General features: G+C 34.4%; 1 protein-coding gene across 10 annotated transcripts in view; it reads right to left on the minus strand.

Moving 5' to 3' along the window:
• Positions 1 to 18,336, minus strand: part of DMD (dystrophin) — a 2,178,366-nt gene that overhangs the window by 1,377,170 nt on the left and 782,860 nt on the right. For all 10 annotated transcript variants that reach the window (XM_037821041.1, XM_037821045.1, XM_037821047.1 and 7 more), the window contains one exon: positions 2,673 to 2,867. In XM_037821041.1, coding sequence (XP_037676969.1) covers positions 2,673 to 2,867 — 195 coding nt within the window. The remainder of the gene's footprint in view (positions 1 to 2,672; positions 2,868 to 18,336) is intronic.

Below are 18,336 nucleotides of genomic sequence, written 5' to 3' on the forward strand. Positions count from 1 at the left end.
GGAAAGAGGGGAGCTTTAACTTCCTGAAACTGGTGGGCTTTGATGATTAGAGAAAGGCCTAAGTCAAAGTCACAAGAACTTGCAGTTGGCAGCTGCCAATTAAAGTGCAGGGAATGGTGAGTGAGTAGAGGATATGAGTGAGGCCCCAAGAGTGTCTCATACATCAATGGGAGGGACAATTTCTGTAAAATTAGGTGTATGGAGGCATTAAGATACATCCTTTCAGTGGGGCCTCTTAAATGGATCATTTATGCTTTCATGGCAAGATTTCAAATACTTAAAGCTCTTAAGGGCAAAACTTTTGGTAAGATAAAACTTGTGATACTAAAAATTTCTATTTTTATACTTTCAGATGAGACACTTTAAAGGAAAATTTGATGATTTAGCATAGTAATCATATTTTAGTGAATCTGATTAAGAAAATAATTTTTTTCCTTAAAAATAAATGCAAGTTCTTCCTAACAGTGTTAAAATGTCTTGAAAATTTTACTCCTTTAAAATTATGGTACTACCCTCTATATAATGAATATTATTAACTTCACATATAAACAAGCACAATTTATTAACAATGCTAATTTGACTTTGAAAAAAGAAGAAATATTGCTAGGTAAATCTGTTTCTCATTCATCTCTAGTTATGCTAGTGTTTAGTTACTAAATGCAGCTTTCCATATGTAAATAGTTGTTTATCTGCTGAGTCCCTGTCAACATGTTTAGGTAACTTCCCAATTCAATTTATCTATGGAAACCATATGTGCTATTTTAGTTATATTTTATTCCTAAAGTAATTATTTTAACTTATTACAAATTACTTGTGTTGTGTTGAATTTTAAAGAAATATATATATATATATCAAACCACAGCAATACCTACTACAATTCTGTAATTTGATTAATGCGAATCTGTCAGGAATAAAATCAACCACAATTTCATTTCAAACCTTCCCAACCAGCAGCTATACAATTTATTCACTGCTTCTCTATTTTTACTACTAGACAGTGACAATAGTGAATGTCTTTAAGAGGAAATACATATTCATTGAAAAGCCTGAGATCAAAACTACCCCCTTCAAAAAGGCCACAAAAGTTAGAAGCCCATTTACCCACTGCAGGAAATTCATTGCGAGCGAGAAAGAATTAGGTCCACAACTCCATCTCATGAGGATTCAAGAACCCAGATAAATTAAACTTGCAATTATACTTTCTTTACAAACTGCAGTAATCAATATCATTACAATTGGCATCAGCTACAATAATGTTAAATATATCTAGATGAACAAATGATTGGCTATGAGTGTAGCCTGGGGCTCAGCATTCTAAGTAGGTCTGGTTAAGAGGGATGAAGAGAGAAATATTCAACAGGCAACTTAATAAGTTCAGGGTCACTACTCTCCTGACCCATATGCCCATGAACACGGAAAGGAATGAATACTAGCTAATTAGCAGTGATTTACATGTTGAATGACAATGTTGAATATACAAACTGCACTGTCACGTGGAATTTCTTAATGTGAATAATGCCAGGAATGCTGCTGGCATGCCTCCTTTATCAACTGACTGAGGTACTTTTCTTCACTGTATCATAAGTGATTTGACTTCTACTTCCAAAAAAATAAGAAACAGCACCATATTGAAATAGATAGACTAGATGCAGAGATCCGTGTAGTTCTTATTTTATTTCAGTGTGTAATTTTATAACTTATTGGATCTAATGGAAGATATTAAACTCAAGTCACTCAAGATATTGCAACACAGATTTCCAAAACCAATAAATAGCTTTATCTATTTGTATACCTATGCAGACAAATGTGCGATAGGGAATGAGCTCCCAAGAAACCATTGTGAGTATAAAATGCTTAAGATAATAGGTGCTGCTGATAGCAAATTCATTTTCTCTCTATAATCTTATGCTATTTGCGTTAGAAAATACCAAGCTCTGCCTATACTGTAATATTTCAGTTTGAGTATGAAATGTATGATCACAAAAATTATCTTGAGACACACATTATTACATAGATTTTCTTGATGCTACATTCATTTATCTTCAGACACAGCCTTCTAAAATCTATAGCCTATTCCCTCACCACATTTTATCTTAGTTCAGAATTCAGAAACTTGCTGTTGGTCGTTTGAAAAAAGCTGCAAAATTTTGTTGGTAGCCTTTGGCTGGTAGTTTTAAAGAAAATATAGTCTTGTTTTCTATACAATTATATTCCATATATTGTAGGATTGATTTAGACATTAGTTTGAAAGTGAATATGTATAAATAGAAAATATAAGACTGAAACTATGCACAATAGATATAATTTAAAACCTCATCCAACTTCCCATTTGGGGGAGAAGAATGGAAAGTAACATATTGTTTGGGAAGAAACTGTTCCTCTGTCAATGCTTGCTTTTCAGTGGTTCTTTCTGCCATGAATTCATGTGAAAACTATCATTTTTATTTATACCTTTGTATTAGGAAGTATCTCAACATTAAATATTATAAAATACCCACCTCTAATTTATGTCTCTCCTTCTACCCCAAATTTCTAAAGCTAATCAGCTTACAAAATGTTTTTTAAGAATTCTGTATGTAAGTCAAAAGGCATATTGAAGTCAATTTTTGTGGTACTGCAAATGATCAGTGTGATTGTCTTCTGAAAACTAAATGTAAGTGCTTTGTTTTTACCTTCAGAGACTCCTCTTGTTTAAAGAGATCTTCAAAATCTTTAGCACAGAGGTCAGGAGCATTAAGAAGTTGTTCCACTTCTGATAGGGCTTGTGTGACATGAGTGATCTCAGTCAGATAAGTAGAAGGCACATAAGAAATTTCCAAAGGCATGTCTTCAGTCATTGCCATCACCGTTTCTTCGTGGACAGTGTGCTGGTATAGATATACAAAAGAACAATTCTTTTAGCTTCCTATTAATGAAAAGACCCCTAGTGAGTTAACATAGGTTCCAGGCTATAGCAGATAGAGGGCTAAAGGTGGATAAAAATGCAAAAAGGTAAGTCTAGTAAGAAGATTATTTATTATTTATATGCCCTCTTCTTTACAAAAGTGTTAGAAGCATTTTATAATGAGAGACATATACATACTTGCACAAGGAATATAAGAATGAAAGATCAAGGACCATAAGGTCATGAGAAAAGTAGTTTTACCCTACAGAAAAGATAATTTTTACAGCTGGTTTTTAATATTTAATTCTAAGCTTCCTGGGAGTGGGGTAGGATGTCAACACCTGTGGTATTCATACCAAAGGAATCTTTCTGATACTTTTTTTCTCCCTAATCTTGATAGAGGTTAGAGAGGCACCAAGTATTTTGGGCCGGTATATACCTTTCCGTTAAGCACTTCTCTCCTCCAAATTCCAGACATTGCTCCTTGCTTTGATACTAGGTCTTGCTAATTTAAGCTGCTAATTAAGGTGCTAGATGAGTAGGGCTGATGGTGAAAATTATATTTTAAAAAGAACTCCAGAAATTCTAAGATCTAAGGAAACACTGGCCTCTCCTGTGTCTGCACTTTCCTACCTAGAATCCAAGTACTAGGAACGATGGGAATTTAAGGCTCAGAGATCTTGCAAAATTTCCAAGTAGTGCCTCTTTCCCTATTTCTTAGAAGAGCAAGAAATACTAGTTGGCATGCAAATTCAGAAACATGAGTGACCTCTGCTCTCTTCTGTCTATACCATATCGAGCAAAACTCTTGTAATTGAAATTATTCTCCCAGTAACTTTGTTTGGAATTGATCAACTGCCACCTGCCTGTTGATGGGGTCAGCTGAGGGTTTTAGTGGCAGGGTCTCTGGGGGAGTTCTGACAATAAGCAATAGTAACATAGCCATTTATTACTGCACAACCTTTTATCACAAGACCATACTATTTTTTGGTAATATAATTAAATGGAGTTTGGATCCCAGACTGAATCTCACACATGAATGAGTAAAATTATAAGCTGGTCAATTTATGTTTTCTTTCTAATGTCTCAGGTACAAGATTTTTGTACTCAATTCTTACATGAGAATAGATTCTGATTTAGATCTCTCCTCTCCTTATGATTTAGAAAATTCATAAAATTATACAACTTAGCTTAAATTACATACTTACACCTTTTACAAAGTTTGGTTTAGTGTGTGTATCTTGTTCATTCATGATAAATGCATTTCTAATTTCTAACATTATGTTTAAAATGACAGTAGCAACTTGGGCTAGAGTTGGATGAGGACAATTCAGTATTTAAGTACAGATTTTTTTTTTTTTTACCCAAATTGTCAATCTCTTCATTCCATACTACCATTTAAGCAATTAAAAAAAAATTCAGCAGGCTATTTTAATGTTGTCACATTGGGTTTACTGACTAACCAGTAGAGTAAAAAAGACAAGTTAAACAAAGTTATTGTGACTTTCATTAATTTCATTAGACTAGTGACTATGTTGTTCTTAATAACATAACGCAAGTTAATAAGTTAGTTTTTCTTATTTGCATGTTGCTTTATTAACCCCTAAGAGAATGATAGTTCCATTTCTATTCCATTATCTAAAACAAGCATATTTCTTATAACATTTTTATATAATGGTTCTACTTTGTTTTTAATGATATGTATTGTATATGTGTAAGTTTATACAGTGGTTTCTTGTTATTAGGAACAGAGTTGGGGAGAGGACAAGCAGCAGTCTCTCTCTCCTCTCTCCTCTCTCTCCCTCTCTCTCTCTCTCTCCTATTTGTTGTTATTTAGCCAAGAGGGTTGTTTTAGAATTAGATCTTCAAAACGTATTTTTAAAAATCTGAATCTCCTTTAAAAATCAATGTAAGTTCCAAAAACTTTTGATGAATGTCCCTATCCTTTTTTCTTAAAAGGAGAATGATCTTAACTTTTCCTCCTTTAGATCGTCTTTTACGTGTGGCTTCCTTGATCTTTATTACCTACATTTGGGATGCTCCCAGCTGCCTTATAGTCATATGGGTGCCTCATAAGTATAGTAATTATGGATTATCGATACAGCTAGAAAATCAATTGAACAGTTAAAAACAATAAAGAGGCACTAAAATAAACTCACGTTTGACTACTACCTTGTATGGCACTTCCTGAAACAAAATTGGAAAGCAAAATCTCTACTTCTTCAGTATTTGTGCCTAATATTTTGTTTTGCATAGAAGAACTTTAAATAACAATGTGGTTTACTTGAATAATAATTGGTGTTGACCAGACAGCTCTGGAAAATAGACTGCTATGTCTTAGCAAATAAGATCTAGCATCAGACATGGTCCTGAACAAAGGCTCTAAGAATGTGGGCAGTATAATATCCTCTGGCCTCTCATTTGTTAAACTTTTCACTACTTGGCTACATGTGTCTGTCACAGCTTCTTTTATTATATATATATCCATGTGTTCCCTATCTTAATAACAAATATTTATCCATCAGCACAGCAAGAGAAAAACATACATTTTTACCCGTATTTCAATGGAAATCTGTTTTTAGGGAAATATTATGTGACATCTACTTAAATCCAGAGTTTTGCAAGTAAGTGAAATTGTATCTCCAATTCCAGAAACCATTTTTGCTTTTCTTTTCTTTAATGAAGAAGCCGTTATTAACCTGACTGTAATACCCTTCAAGGAAACATTAGCCATTGAACTACAGGTAGGGAATGCTATATTAACCTGTATACTGATTGTTTTCAAGACCATCATAGATAAGTCTTAGAGCAAATGGTGTCAATTCAGAGAAATAAACAAACATTTTGACTAACCACTTCAAAATGTTAAAACTGGAGGTGGCTATATGGGAACTCTGCATTATCTTTCTGTAAACCTACAACTTCTCTAATATAAATAAATAAGTAATTAAATAATAAATAAATAAATAACATTTTAAAGTTTTCAAAAGCCACTGGCCCATAAGGAAGAGCAGAAGATATATCAGATAACTTAGAAAACTTGAAAACATTGTAATCCCTTTTGTTTCATGAAAACGAAAGTAGGGAATGTTTTACACTTGAATTAATTTTATTCATCTGTTCTCAGAATATGTTCTGTACAATGATAGTCTTAAGTAATCACTGAAGAATCAGAATGATTCACAGATGGTGGGAGTGATTTAATTATTTTTAACCAGTTGTTTTGGGAATGCTCATCAGGATATTTCCAAACCCACTGAAAAAAACATCTGAGCTCCCGTACAGCTGGTGTTCCATATTTTGAAAGCAAATTTAGATAGGAGAAAATTATACTTTTTATTGTTGTGCTGAAAACAGAGGTCAAATTGCTGTATATAAATTCTTGTACTATTTCCCTCCTATTGTATAAGTTATATTTATCAAATATTACATCTTTTTTATGATTGCTATGGATTCGCCAATGCTATTTTATGTTTTGTGTTGTCTAGCACATAGAAGGCACTAGATAAATGTTTACTGAATGAAAGAAATACCAATTCAATGTATCGTAAATAAAAGTTGAGCTTCTTTATAGATTCCCAGTAAGTGTATAGAATTTCAATTTCACTACATCCTCAATATTAGTGGGAGGTTCCCATCAAAGGTGAACAAAAAGCCAATATAATAAGACAATACCACCACCTGCCTGCCTACCAAAGTGGCTGCATTAAAAAAACCCTCTTTGTTAATTTAATAATTGAAAACTATACTGAAAACTATACCATGATGTTGGAATACTTGCCTTTATTTGTATGTGAACTTTGGCAAGTTGATTGACAGTTTTTGTCTTTTTAAAAATAGGGACAATGATGTCTATCTTGTAAGACTGTTACAAGGATTATAAGTACCCTTTGTAAAGAACTAGTCTTTGGACACCTCAATAGCCTCAGACAGAGTCACTGTATTATCACACAATAAAATAACTGATAGTCATAATCATATACTTTACATTGAGAAAAGATAAATTTTGCTTAATGTCCTTGCTTACAATGAGAAATAACATGCTGTTTCAAAATAGTTCTAGCAAATGGATTAATATTTCAAGGTTTTTGCATCCCAAGGAGGAGACTATTAATTTTAGTGAAACGATTTACTTCATCTGATGCCAAAAATGAGTTATATTCATTCTAGCTTACAAATAAAATAATGTAATAATAAAACTTCACATATCAATGATGTATCAGAGTTACTTTGTATTTACATCCAATATTTATAAAACCAATGTATAATTATTAATATCTCCACCATCAATAATATTTCCTGAAGAATATGTTAAATTTGTGCATTATATTACAGTAAGAAAGGAAACTATTTTTTCTTATGTCTATTTACACATTTTACAACAAACTGAATTGCGACTATAATCCATCCACTTTAATTTAGAAGATGAACAATATACGTAATTACACACAAAGCTGACATAGCCTAACTATAGAATAATTGTGAATGCTAATACAAGGAGTGAATATGTTTTAATATATTTATTCCAATGTTTTAAATTCATTGTACTATTTTAGAGCCAGCAACTTGAGATATCTTTGAAACAAAATATTGTATGTTTTATTTATAAATAGTGAATTTGAACTTTCAAGAATATCAAATTATAATTGGCACCTATTTCATGTGCAAATAATGGATTAGGATTCTAGAGATTCAGAAAAGCAAAAGTTCTGTGTTAATTTAGTTTCTTATTATCCTTGGCCATTTCAATTAATGTTCTTAAACCTCAGTTTCCTGTTTAGATTTAGGTTATTTCAATATTTTATGCATTTATTTTCCCTCTATTAGTTCAGAAATTTTATACTTTATTTCTATAATGTTAACAGATAACCTAAAAATTATGAACATGTACAATGAATTTTGCAAGGTCTCCTTCTGAGCAATAAGATGGTCTTAAAATGATTTCATTTATCATTGGTTCATTCTTACACAGCAATGAAAAAACCACAGGCAAAAATGTCTTCATTTTTGGAGCTTTCAATCTAGGAAGGAGACAGATAATAATATAAAGAAGTGAGATCTTTAGGACTTTCATAGTGGTGTATTTTATGTAGAAAAATGAATAGGGAAGTTGTCAGTGAAGTATGTGAGTGTGGGACTTTCACTGAGAACACTTTTGAGCAAAGACAAACAATATAGAGTTGCCATATACACCCAATTAAAACCTGTAACAAAGCCACAGTAATCAAAACAGCATGGTCCTCCACAAGAACAGATATACAGAGCAATGGAATCGAATTGAGAGTTCATAAATCAACTCTCATCTTTATGGCCAACTGATTTTTGACAAGGGTGCCAAATCCACTCAATTGGAAAAGAGTAGTCTCTTCAACAAATGGTGCTGGGAAAACTGGATCGACATATGCAAAAGAATGAAGTTGGACTACTGACCTCATGCCATATACAAAAATCAACTCAAAATCAATCAAAGCCCTAAATATAATAACCAGAACTCTTAATACCTAGAAGAAAACACAGGTAAGCATCTTCAAGACCTTGTATTAGGCAACAATTTCTTAGACTGTACACCAAAAGCATGAGCAACATAAGAAAAAATAGATAAATGGAGCAGCATCAAATTAAAAACAAAACAAAAACTTTTGTGCATCAAAGGACTTTATCTAAAAGTAAAAAGACACTCTAATCAATGGGAGGAAATATTTGGACACCACATATCCGATAAGGATTTAATATCCAGAATATATAAAGAAATCATACAACTCAGTAACAAAAAGGCAAAGAACCTAATGGAAAAAAATGAGCACAAGACCTGAATAGTCATTTCTCCAAAAAGATACATAAATGGTGAAAAAGCACATGAAAAATTGCTCACCATCATTAGTCACTAGGAAAATGCATATCAAACCCCAATGAGACTCCATTCCACACACACTAGGATGACTATTAAAAAACTATTCAGAAACAGAAAATTACAAATGTTGGAGAGGAAGTGGAAAAATAGTAACACTCATACACTGTTGGTGGGTATGTAAAATAGTGCATCTGTTGTGGAAGATGATTTGGCGCTCCCTCAGAACGTTCAGTATAGAATTATCACATTACCTGGCAATCCCACTTCTAGGAATGTATGCAAAATAATTGAAACCAGTGACTCTAACAGATATTTGCATACCAAGTTCATAGCAATATTATTCACAGTTGCCCAAACCAGAGAGTCTATCAACCAAAGCATGGATAAACAAAATGTGGTATATGCATACAATGGAATATTATTCAGCCTTAAAAAGGAATGAAGTTCTGATACATGCAACAATATGGATGAATCTTAAAGACATCATGTTGAGTGAAAATAAGCCAACCATGAAATGACAAATATTGTATAATCTTAGTGATATGAAAGAATTAGAATAAACAAATTCAAAGAGTTAGAAACTGGAATATAAGTACCAAGTCCAGAGTGGGGCTAGGGAATAGGGAGTTAATGCTTAAATTTTACAGAGTTTCTATCTGGGATGTTGAAAAAGTTTTGGTATTGGACAGTGGTGATGGTAGCAGAACATCATGAATGTAATTAACAGCACTGAATTTTATATTTGAATGCGGTTAAATGAGAAAATTTTAAGTTGCATATATGTTACCAAAATAAAATTTAAAAAATAATACTGTACAACACAAACAGGCAACCGTAATATAAACCACGGAATCTATTTAGTAGTACAATTAAAATAATATTCTTCCATCAACTGTAACAAATGTACCAAATAATGCAAGGTGTTAATAATGGGGGGAGTGTATATGGCAACTCTATATTGTTTGCATGAGTTGTCTGTAAACCTACAACTTCTCAAATAAAAAAAAAAGTTATAATAAAAAGAAAATCACCCCCCCCCGAACTCTTCAGTGAGAATCTCCTGCTAGTAAATGTTATCAGTTTCTGTTTGTTTGAAAAGATCTTTCTTTCAATGTCATTCTTAAAAGACAGTTCTATGAGTAAACAATTCTAGGTCCACAGCTGGTTTTCCTGTCATCATTTTTGAAGGTAGTATCCAAACCCTTTCTTTTTATTTAGTCATTGCTCTTAAGATGTCAGCTACAGTTCACTTGTCATTACCTTGTAAGTCTATTTTCTTCAACTGCATTTAAAATTTCCTCTTAGTTTTTGGAGTTCATCAATTTCACTATTATGGTCTAGGGGTGTATTTATTTTTCCTGATTGAGATTTGCTACATTTCCCAATCTAAGTACTGTATCTTTTATCAGTTTTGGAAAATCCTAAGGAATTATCACTTCAAATTTGCCTCTTCCATTCTTCCTTCTCTCCTATATTTTACCTTCTCACTACTTGTCTTTCTGATCATATCTTTTATATTTTCTACCTTATGGTCCCTCTGTATGGATTTTAGGTAATTTGTTTCATCTATCTTCCAGTTTTCTAATTCTCTTTTTAGTTGTGTCTAAGCTAATGCTTAACTAGTCCAGTGAATTATTAATTTCAATTATTACATTTTTCATTTCTAGAAGTTCTATTTGATTTTTTTTCCTAAAACATCTTGTCATATTGTTCTTATTGGCTCTTGTTCCTAACTTGTACTTTCTACATCCTTTTACTTCCTTAAAAATATTAAACATACTTATTTTTATATTGTTTCTGCAGTCCTGGGCAGTCTGAGTCTGCTTCTTGTTTTCTCATGTGAATTGCCATTTATAATTTTCAACTCATGTTCTTGGAACTGTATTTGTGAGAATTACTTGAAGAATAAATTTAAGGGGTGCTACACAAGAATGTATTTGTATTTCCTTCTTTTGCATACATGGGTCAATACTAACTCAGAAGAACTTAAATTTTGGCTTTGTGAATTTTGGCCACCAACCCTTGTGAATCTTGACCTTCAAATTAGTGATTACAGTAAAAATATTATTTAATCCAAGAATAAAACTTGTTATAAAATATCAGAGCTTTTCTAGCATGGTTGGAATCCACTTTATAAATAGTGGTTTATTCTTGATTTTGCAATAGTAATACAATAGAATTTTGGAGTATTTTCAGAACTTTAAATGAGCCACACTTGATGACATACGTATACGTCATTTCTTTTGTTATACATTTTTATATAGTCTCTACATTTTGAAAGATTCATTTTAATTCATCTTTATCTGAATACCAATGCATTTCTTTAATCTATGAGTTCATGTCTTCATTCAGATATGGGAAACTTTTAGCCATTATCGGTTAAAATATTGTCTTGCACACATTCTTTCTTCCTCTTGCATAACTACCATTAGACATAAAGATCCTTATTCTATCCTCTCAGTCTATCTTTCATATTTCCATCTTTTTATCTTTATGTGCTGTATTCTGATAATTTTCTCAAAATGAGCTTCATCTTTCCCTTCAGATTTGTTTAGGTGTTAAACACATTTGCTTAGTTTTTAATTTCAGTGACTCAATTTTTATTTCTACAAGTTCTATTTGAGTCATTTCCAAATCCATCCACAATTTTCATAGTGTTTTTATAATTAAGGCTTCTTTTTATTCCTTTATCTCCTTAATTATATTCAACATATTTACTTTAGAATTATCAGTTTTTCCTATTAAGATCATGGGGTACTAATTCTCTTGGCCATATAACTTGAAGTTACCATGCCTTATTTCTTCATGCAGATTGTAATACCTTATTGTGAGCTAATATTTGTGTCTGTGTGTGAGTCTCCCAAAAGAGGAATTTGTTGTATGATTCTTTGGGAGGGCACCAAGAATTTCACTAATCTGGGACCAGTTTTATGTTAGTTTCTCAAGTCAGGATTCTGGAACCTGTGGTTTGTGTAAAAATTCAGATCTCCCACTTAGTTTTAATTTTTTACGGATGATTTTTTTCCTGTAGTCATAATCCCTGGCAGATAAATTATACTCTTGCCATGTTACTGAGTTTGTGTGTAGGATTTATTACAGGCATAACTTGGAGACGTTGCAGGTTTGGTTCCAGACTACTGCAATAAAGTGAATGTCACAATAAAGGAAGTCATGTGAATATTGGGGGTTTTGCACTGCATATAAAAGTTATATATACACTATAGTCTATTAAGTGTGCTATTGCATGTCTAAATAACTGTACATGCCTTATTTAAAATAGACTTTATTGCTAAAGACTTCTAATGATCATCTGAGCCTTCAGTGAGTAATAATCATTTTTGCTGTTGGAGGGTCTGGCCTTGATGTTGATGGCTACTGACTGATCAGGGTGGTGGTTACTGAAGTTTGGGGTAGCTGCGAAATTTCTTAAAATAAGAGAACAATGAAATTTGCCACCTCAATTGACTCTTCCTTTTGTGAAAGAGTTCTCTGTGGCTTGTGATGTTGTATGGTAGCATTTTACCCACAGTAGAACTTGTATCAAAATTGGAGTTAATCCTCTCAAACCCTGCTGATGTTTATCAGTTAAGTTTATGTAATATTCTACGTCCTTTGTTGTCATTTCAATGTTAGCAGCATCTTCACCAGGAGTAGATTCTTTGTTCAAGCATAAAAAAGCAACTCATCATCTGTTAAAAGTTTCATCATGAGATTGCAGCAATTTAGTCACATCTTCAGGCTCCACTTCTAATTCTAGTTCTCTTGCCATTTCTACCACATCTGCAATTACTTCCTCCATAGCAGTCTTGAACCCCTCCAATGTCATACATGAGGGTTGGAATCAACTTCTTCCAAACTCCTGTTAATGTTTATATATTGACCTGCTCTCACAAATCACGAATGTTCTTAATGATATCTACAATAATGAATCCTTTCCAGAAGGTTTTCCATTTATTTTACACAGATCCATCAGAGGAATCACTCTGTATGGTCACTATAGTCTTATGAAATGTATTTCTTAAATAATAAGACTTGAAAGGTGAAATAAATCCTTGATCCATGGGCTATACACTGGATGCTCTGTTAGCAGGCATGAAAACAACATTAATTTTGTTGTACCTCTCCAGCAGAACTCTTAGGTGACCAGGTGCATTGTCAATGAGCAACCATATTTTGAAAGAAATCTCTTATTTTCTGAGCAATACTTCTCAACAGTAGGCTTAAAATATTCAGTAAACCATTTGTAAACAGATGTGCTGCCATCCAGGCTTTCTTGTTCCATTTACAGAGCACTGGCAAAGTAGATTTGGCATAATTCTTAAGGGCCCTACAATTTTTGTAATACTAAAATGGTCAATGGCTTCAAATTAAAGTCCCCAGCTGCATTAGTCCCTCACAAGAGAGTCAGCCTGTCATCTGATGCTTTGAAACCAGGCATTGACTTCCCCTCTCTAGCTATGAAAGTCCTAGATGGCATCTTCTTCCAATAGAAGTCTGTTTAGTCTACACTGAAAATCCATTATTTAGTTTAGCCACAGTCATCAATTATCTTAGCTAGATCTTCTGGATAACTTTCTGCAGCTTCTATAACACCACTTGCTGCTTCACCTTGAACTTTCACATTATGGAGATGGCTTCTTTCCTTAAACCTCATGAACCAACCTCTTGCTAGCTTCAAACCTTTCTACTGCAGCTTCCTCACCTCTTTCAGCCTTCACAGAATTGAAGAGAGTTAGGGCCTTGCTCTGGTTTAGGCTTTGGCTTAAGGGTATGTTATTACTGGCTTGTGATATTCTATCCAAATCATGAAAACTTTCTCCAAATCAGCAATAAGACCATTTTGCTTTCTTACCATTGATATGTTCACTGGAGTAGCACTTTTAACTTCCTTCTTTGCATTCACAATGTGGCTGTTTGGTGCAAAAGGCCTAGCTTTTGGACTATTTCAGCTTTTGATATGCCCTCCTCACTAAGTTTAATCAATTCTAGCTTTTGATTTAAAGTGAGAGCCTTGTGACTCTTCCTTTCACTTAAACACTTAGAGGCTATTGTATGGTTATTAATTGGACTAATTTTTTATATTGTTGTGTTTCACAGAATAGGGAGGCCCAAGGAGAGGGAGAGAGATGGGGGAAATAGCCAGTTGGTAGAGCAGTCAGAACACACACATTTACCAATTAAGCTTGCCTTCTTATATGGGTATGGTTTGTGGCACCCAAAACAATTACAATAATAACATCAAAGATCACTGATCGTAGATCACCATAACAGATATAATAATAATGAAAAATTATGAAACATTTGTGAGAATTCCAAAATATGACAGGGACCTGAAGTGATCACATACTGTTGGAAAACTGGTGCTGATAGACTTGCTTAATGCAGGATTGCCATAAACTTTCAATTTGTAAAAACACACAACATATGTAAAGCATAATAAAGCGACAGGCAATAAAACGAAGTATGACTATATTCCCCCTTTATGTGCCAAGGGCAGTCTCTGAAAGTTTTAAGTTTAGGCAAGGGTTTCATTTTCATCTCTTTACTACATGTTGCCCAAGGCACATCTTTTGTCCTAAAAGTTCTTTAAAACCTTACCCTCACCACTAGACCTCAATTCAGGTTCAATTCCATGTAAAATGATGTGCTGCTTTATGGCACCTTGGGAGAGTGGGGTTCTTTCATTTATTTTGAACTAAACTATGTGTTTAAACTTTCCAAAAAATTATATTCCATTCAGAAATTTAATGTATTTGAAATGAGGGGTAGGGGAATCAGTTTAGTTTGTCATGTTCCAGAAAGTTGATCCCAGGTAAGCATATGACTTGTTTTTTAACAAATGAACATAAAACAGATTATATGATGTAACTAGAGTCTAGGAAAAAAAATTACTATAGCAATGGCTTTAATCACTATGATCTCCCAACAATCTAGAAAAACATAGAATCTCTTTCTTAACTCGTGATATGTTAATTACAAAATTGAAGCAGAGAAGAGGAAAATTCTGTAAGCAGCTATCTCCTGGTTCAAAATTTCCCTAGGCAACCTTTATTAGCCTTTTATATTCACAACTCCAGTTACTAACAAACATTCTGTCTCTTAATAACGAAATCATTTATGTGTCCAAATTCTCCAAGGATCCTGCACTGGCAGCTGACAATCTTTGTTGTTATTTCAAGACAAAGAAAAAAAAACTCAGACAGCAATTATGCAAAGAAAATATTTCCCCTTATTTTACTCTCAAAATGAATTAGTTACCATCTTGTGATAGGAGAAAATATATGTAATAGGAGTATGAAATCTGGGTTTAGACATTCTTTTTACATAAGGGGATGGCAGGCAGCTCTGTCATTATTTCTCTAGTACTTCTCTGCTTCATTTTAAGAAAATCCCAAATAACGGAAGCATAATATAAAGTGATGCTTTTCCCAAAATATTTTCTGAAGAACTTTACTTCTTCACCATGACTCCAATAGGAATCCTAAAGTCAATCTGAAATGAAAGTTCCCCTTTGCACTGCAACCAGCCAGATGTGAAAGTCTGCAAAATCTATTCCCTTTGTAATGATTCTTAATCACATTAACATATCAAGAGACCTCAGAAGTTCTAGAGTAAGGAAACTTTGCTTAACCAAGCATTTCCCAAACTTATTTGAACACTGAATCTTTTTTCTTTCCTTAGAATAACTCCCCATATTTTAGGAAGAACTGGGGTCAAATCTCATGCTTTCCATTTCTGAGATGTGTCCTTAGAAAAATCACTTAATTTTCCCTACTCTAAAATGGCAATAAAAATAATACTTACGTGACAGGATTATTGCTGGGATCAAATTAGATGTATGTGAAACTCTTTGCAGATGTAAAATAAATAAAAACAATTTAAAAATGTTAGTGGAGGAATGTTTAAACTATAAATGTTCTCATCTTACAAAATTATTCATTAAGGATTAATTTCTATAACACATTTCTTGTGGCACTTACAGTGAATCTACTAACAAATTTTCCAACAACATTTAAGGAACTCGTATATTGTGGAAAATGTGTACTATTAATGTTATTAAAATGTCTTATTACAATTTACTCTGCTGTGGTAAAAGCTACCCTTTGCAATATATTATTGTAACTCTTGTCGTATTCACCCTTTCCACCTCAGTGTTAAGTTTCATGAACTTTGCCTTTCCTAAGAATCCCCGGTTCCAAAAGTAACTGTAACAAAATCAGCTATTCTGAACAAGCAATCTTAACCTTTCACTGTGCATGTATAATTATGAGGCATATAAAAATACGTTTATAATAAAAATATCTAGTAACTATTGCCTGCCCAGGATGTATATCAGTCCCACCAAATGCTTATTGTTCCTTAATGGAAGGACGGCTAAGTACAGCAACTATGTAAAAATCTAGGCAAAGAGTATTTCAAGGCGAAACAATATGTCCAAAGGCCCTGAGATAGAAGTGAGGTTGGTGTGTTTAAGTACAGAAAAGGAGCTAAGATGGCAGCATAGTCCCCCTGGAACAATTCATAAACTACCGAAAAACTAGTAAGTAACCTAGAATAACTGCGAGGAGACAAACGCGACTGTCCACTCATCATATACCAACCTGAATTGGGAGGAATGCCTGAGATCGTAGCATAAAATCTGTAAGTAAAAACTGCAGACCCAAGCCGAGAGCCGAGAGCCCCTCCCTCACGGAAGCCTCACGGTGCTAGAGCGCAGCACTCTCCAAACAAGCTAGTGTACCTCAGCCAAGCTCCAACTGGGGTTTTAATGTAACTGCTCAATACAGACTGCGAATCCCCAACAAGCAGACAGAGGCTTTTGGTGACAACTGACTTGGGAGAGTCAGGGGACATATCAGTCTCAGGGTGGGGAGCCCAGAGGATTGGGTGCTATCTCTGACATGGGTGAATCTGGGAGCTTTCTGTCCCTTTCTGTCTCTCTCAACCTGGGCAGGTCAGAGGAGAAAGCCTCAGCTGTTTTCAGCTCGCAGCTCTTCGCAGTAGAGAAAGCCTCAGCCATTTTAAAATCTCAGCTGAGTCAGAGAAACAAAGAATCTATTTATATGCAAATGACCCCTCTGGAGGGGGCATAGCTTCCCAAGAGGAAAGGGAGGGGCCCAGCTCTACTGCCTGCCTTACCAGAACCAGACCCCAAAGCCTTGGGGAGAAGAGCCCTGGGCCACACCCCCTTACACCAGCCCTGACAGGCGGACAGGCGCACCTGCTGGGCAGAAAAACACAGGGTGTGTCAATCCTCTAAGAAAAACCATCAAGGAAACCGGGCACTGAATATTTCCTCCTCCTGTGACCTGAGCCTGTTCTCCTCTGGGAAAACCTGATTGGGGTGGCCTAGGAGGTCAGATGACTAGACAACAAAAAACTACAACCTAGACTAGGAAAAACGAAGTTATGGCCCAGTCAAAGGAATAAACTTACACTTCAACTGAGATACAGGAATTTAAACAACTAATGCTAAATCAATTCAAAAAGTTTAGAGAAGATATGGCAAAAGAGATAAAGGCTATAAAGAAAACACTGGGCATACATAAGGCAGAAATTGAAAGCTCAAAAAAACAACCAGCAGAATCTATGGAAATAAAAGGCACAACACAAGAGACAAAAGACAAAGTGGAAACATACAACAGAAGATCTCAAGAGGCAGAAGAAAACACTCAGGAACTGGAGAACAAAACACATGAAAGCCTACACACAAAGGAGCAGATGGAGAAAAGAATGAAAAAATATGAGCAATGTCTCTGGGAACTTAAGGATGAAACGAAATACAACAATGTACGTATCATTGGTGTCCCAGAAGGAGAAGAGAAGGGAAAAGGGGCAGAGGCAATAATAGAGGAAATAATCAATGAAAATTTCCCAACTCTTACAAAAGACATAAAATTACAGATCCAAGAAGCTCAGCATACTCCAAACAGAATAGATCTGAATAGGCCTACGCCAAGATGCTTAATAATCAGATTATCAAATGTCAAAGACAAAGAGAGAATCCTGAAAGCAGCAAGAGAAAAGCAATCCATCACATACAAAGGAAGCTTAATAAGACTATGTGCGGATCTCTCAGCAGAAACCATGGAGGCAAGAAGGACGTGGTGTGATATATTTAAGATACTGAAAGAGAAAAACCACCAACCAAGAATCCTATACCCAGCAAAACTGTCCTTCAAATATGAGGGAGAGCTCAAAATATTTTCCAACAAACAGACAATGAGAGACTTTGTGAACAAGACACCCGCCCTACAGGAAATACTAACAGGAGCACTACAGAGTGATAGAAGACAGGAGTGAGAGGTTTGGAACACAATTTTTTTGGGAGATGGTAGCACAGCAAGGTATGTACACTGAACAAAGACAACTATGAATATGGTTGAGAGAGGAGGGTTGGGAGCATGTGGGACATTGGAAGAAAGGAGGAAAGATAAAGACTGGGACTGTGTAACTTGGTGAAATCTAGAATGTTCAACAATTGTGATAAAATGTACAAATATGTTCTTTTACGAGGGAGAACAAGCAAACGTCAACCTTGCAAGATATTAAAAATGAGGAGGCATTGGGGGAGGGATGCAATCAACATAAACTAGAGACT

Source organism: Choloepus didactylus, chromosome X, assembly GCF_015220235.1.
Source record: "Choloepus didactylus isolate mChoDid1 chromosome X, mChoDid1.pri, whole genome shotgun sequence".
Classification (NCBI taxonomy): Eukaryota; Metazoa; Chordata; class Mammalia; order Pilosa; family Megalonychidae; genus Choloepus; species Choloepus didactylus.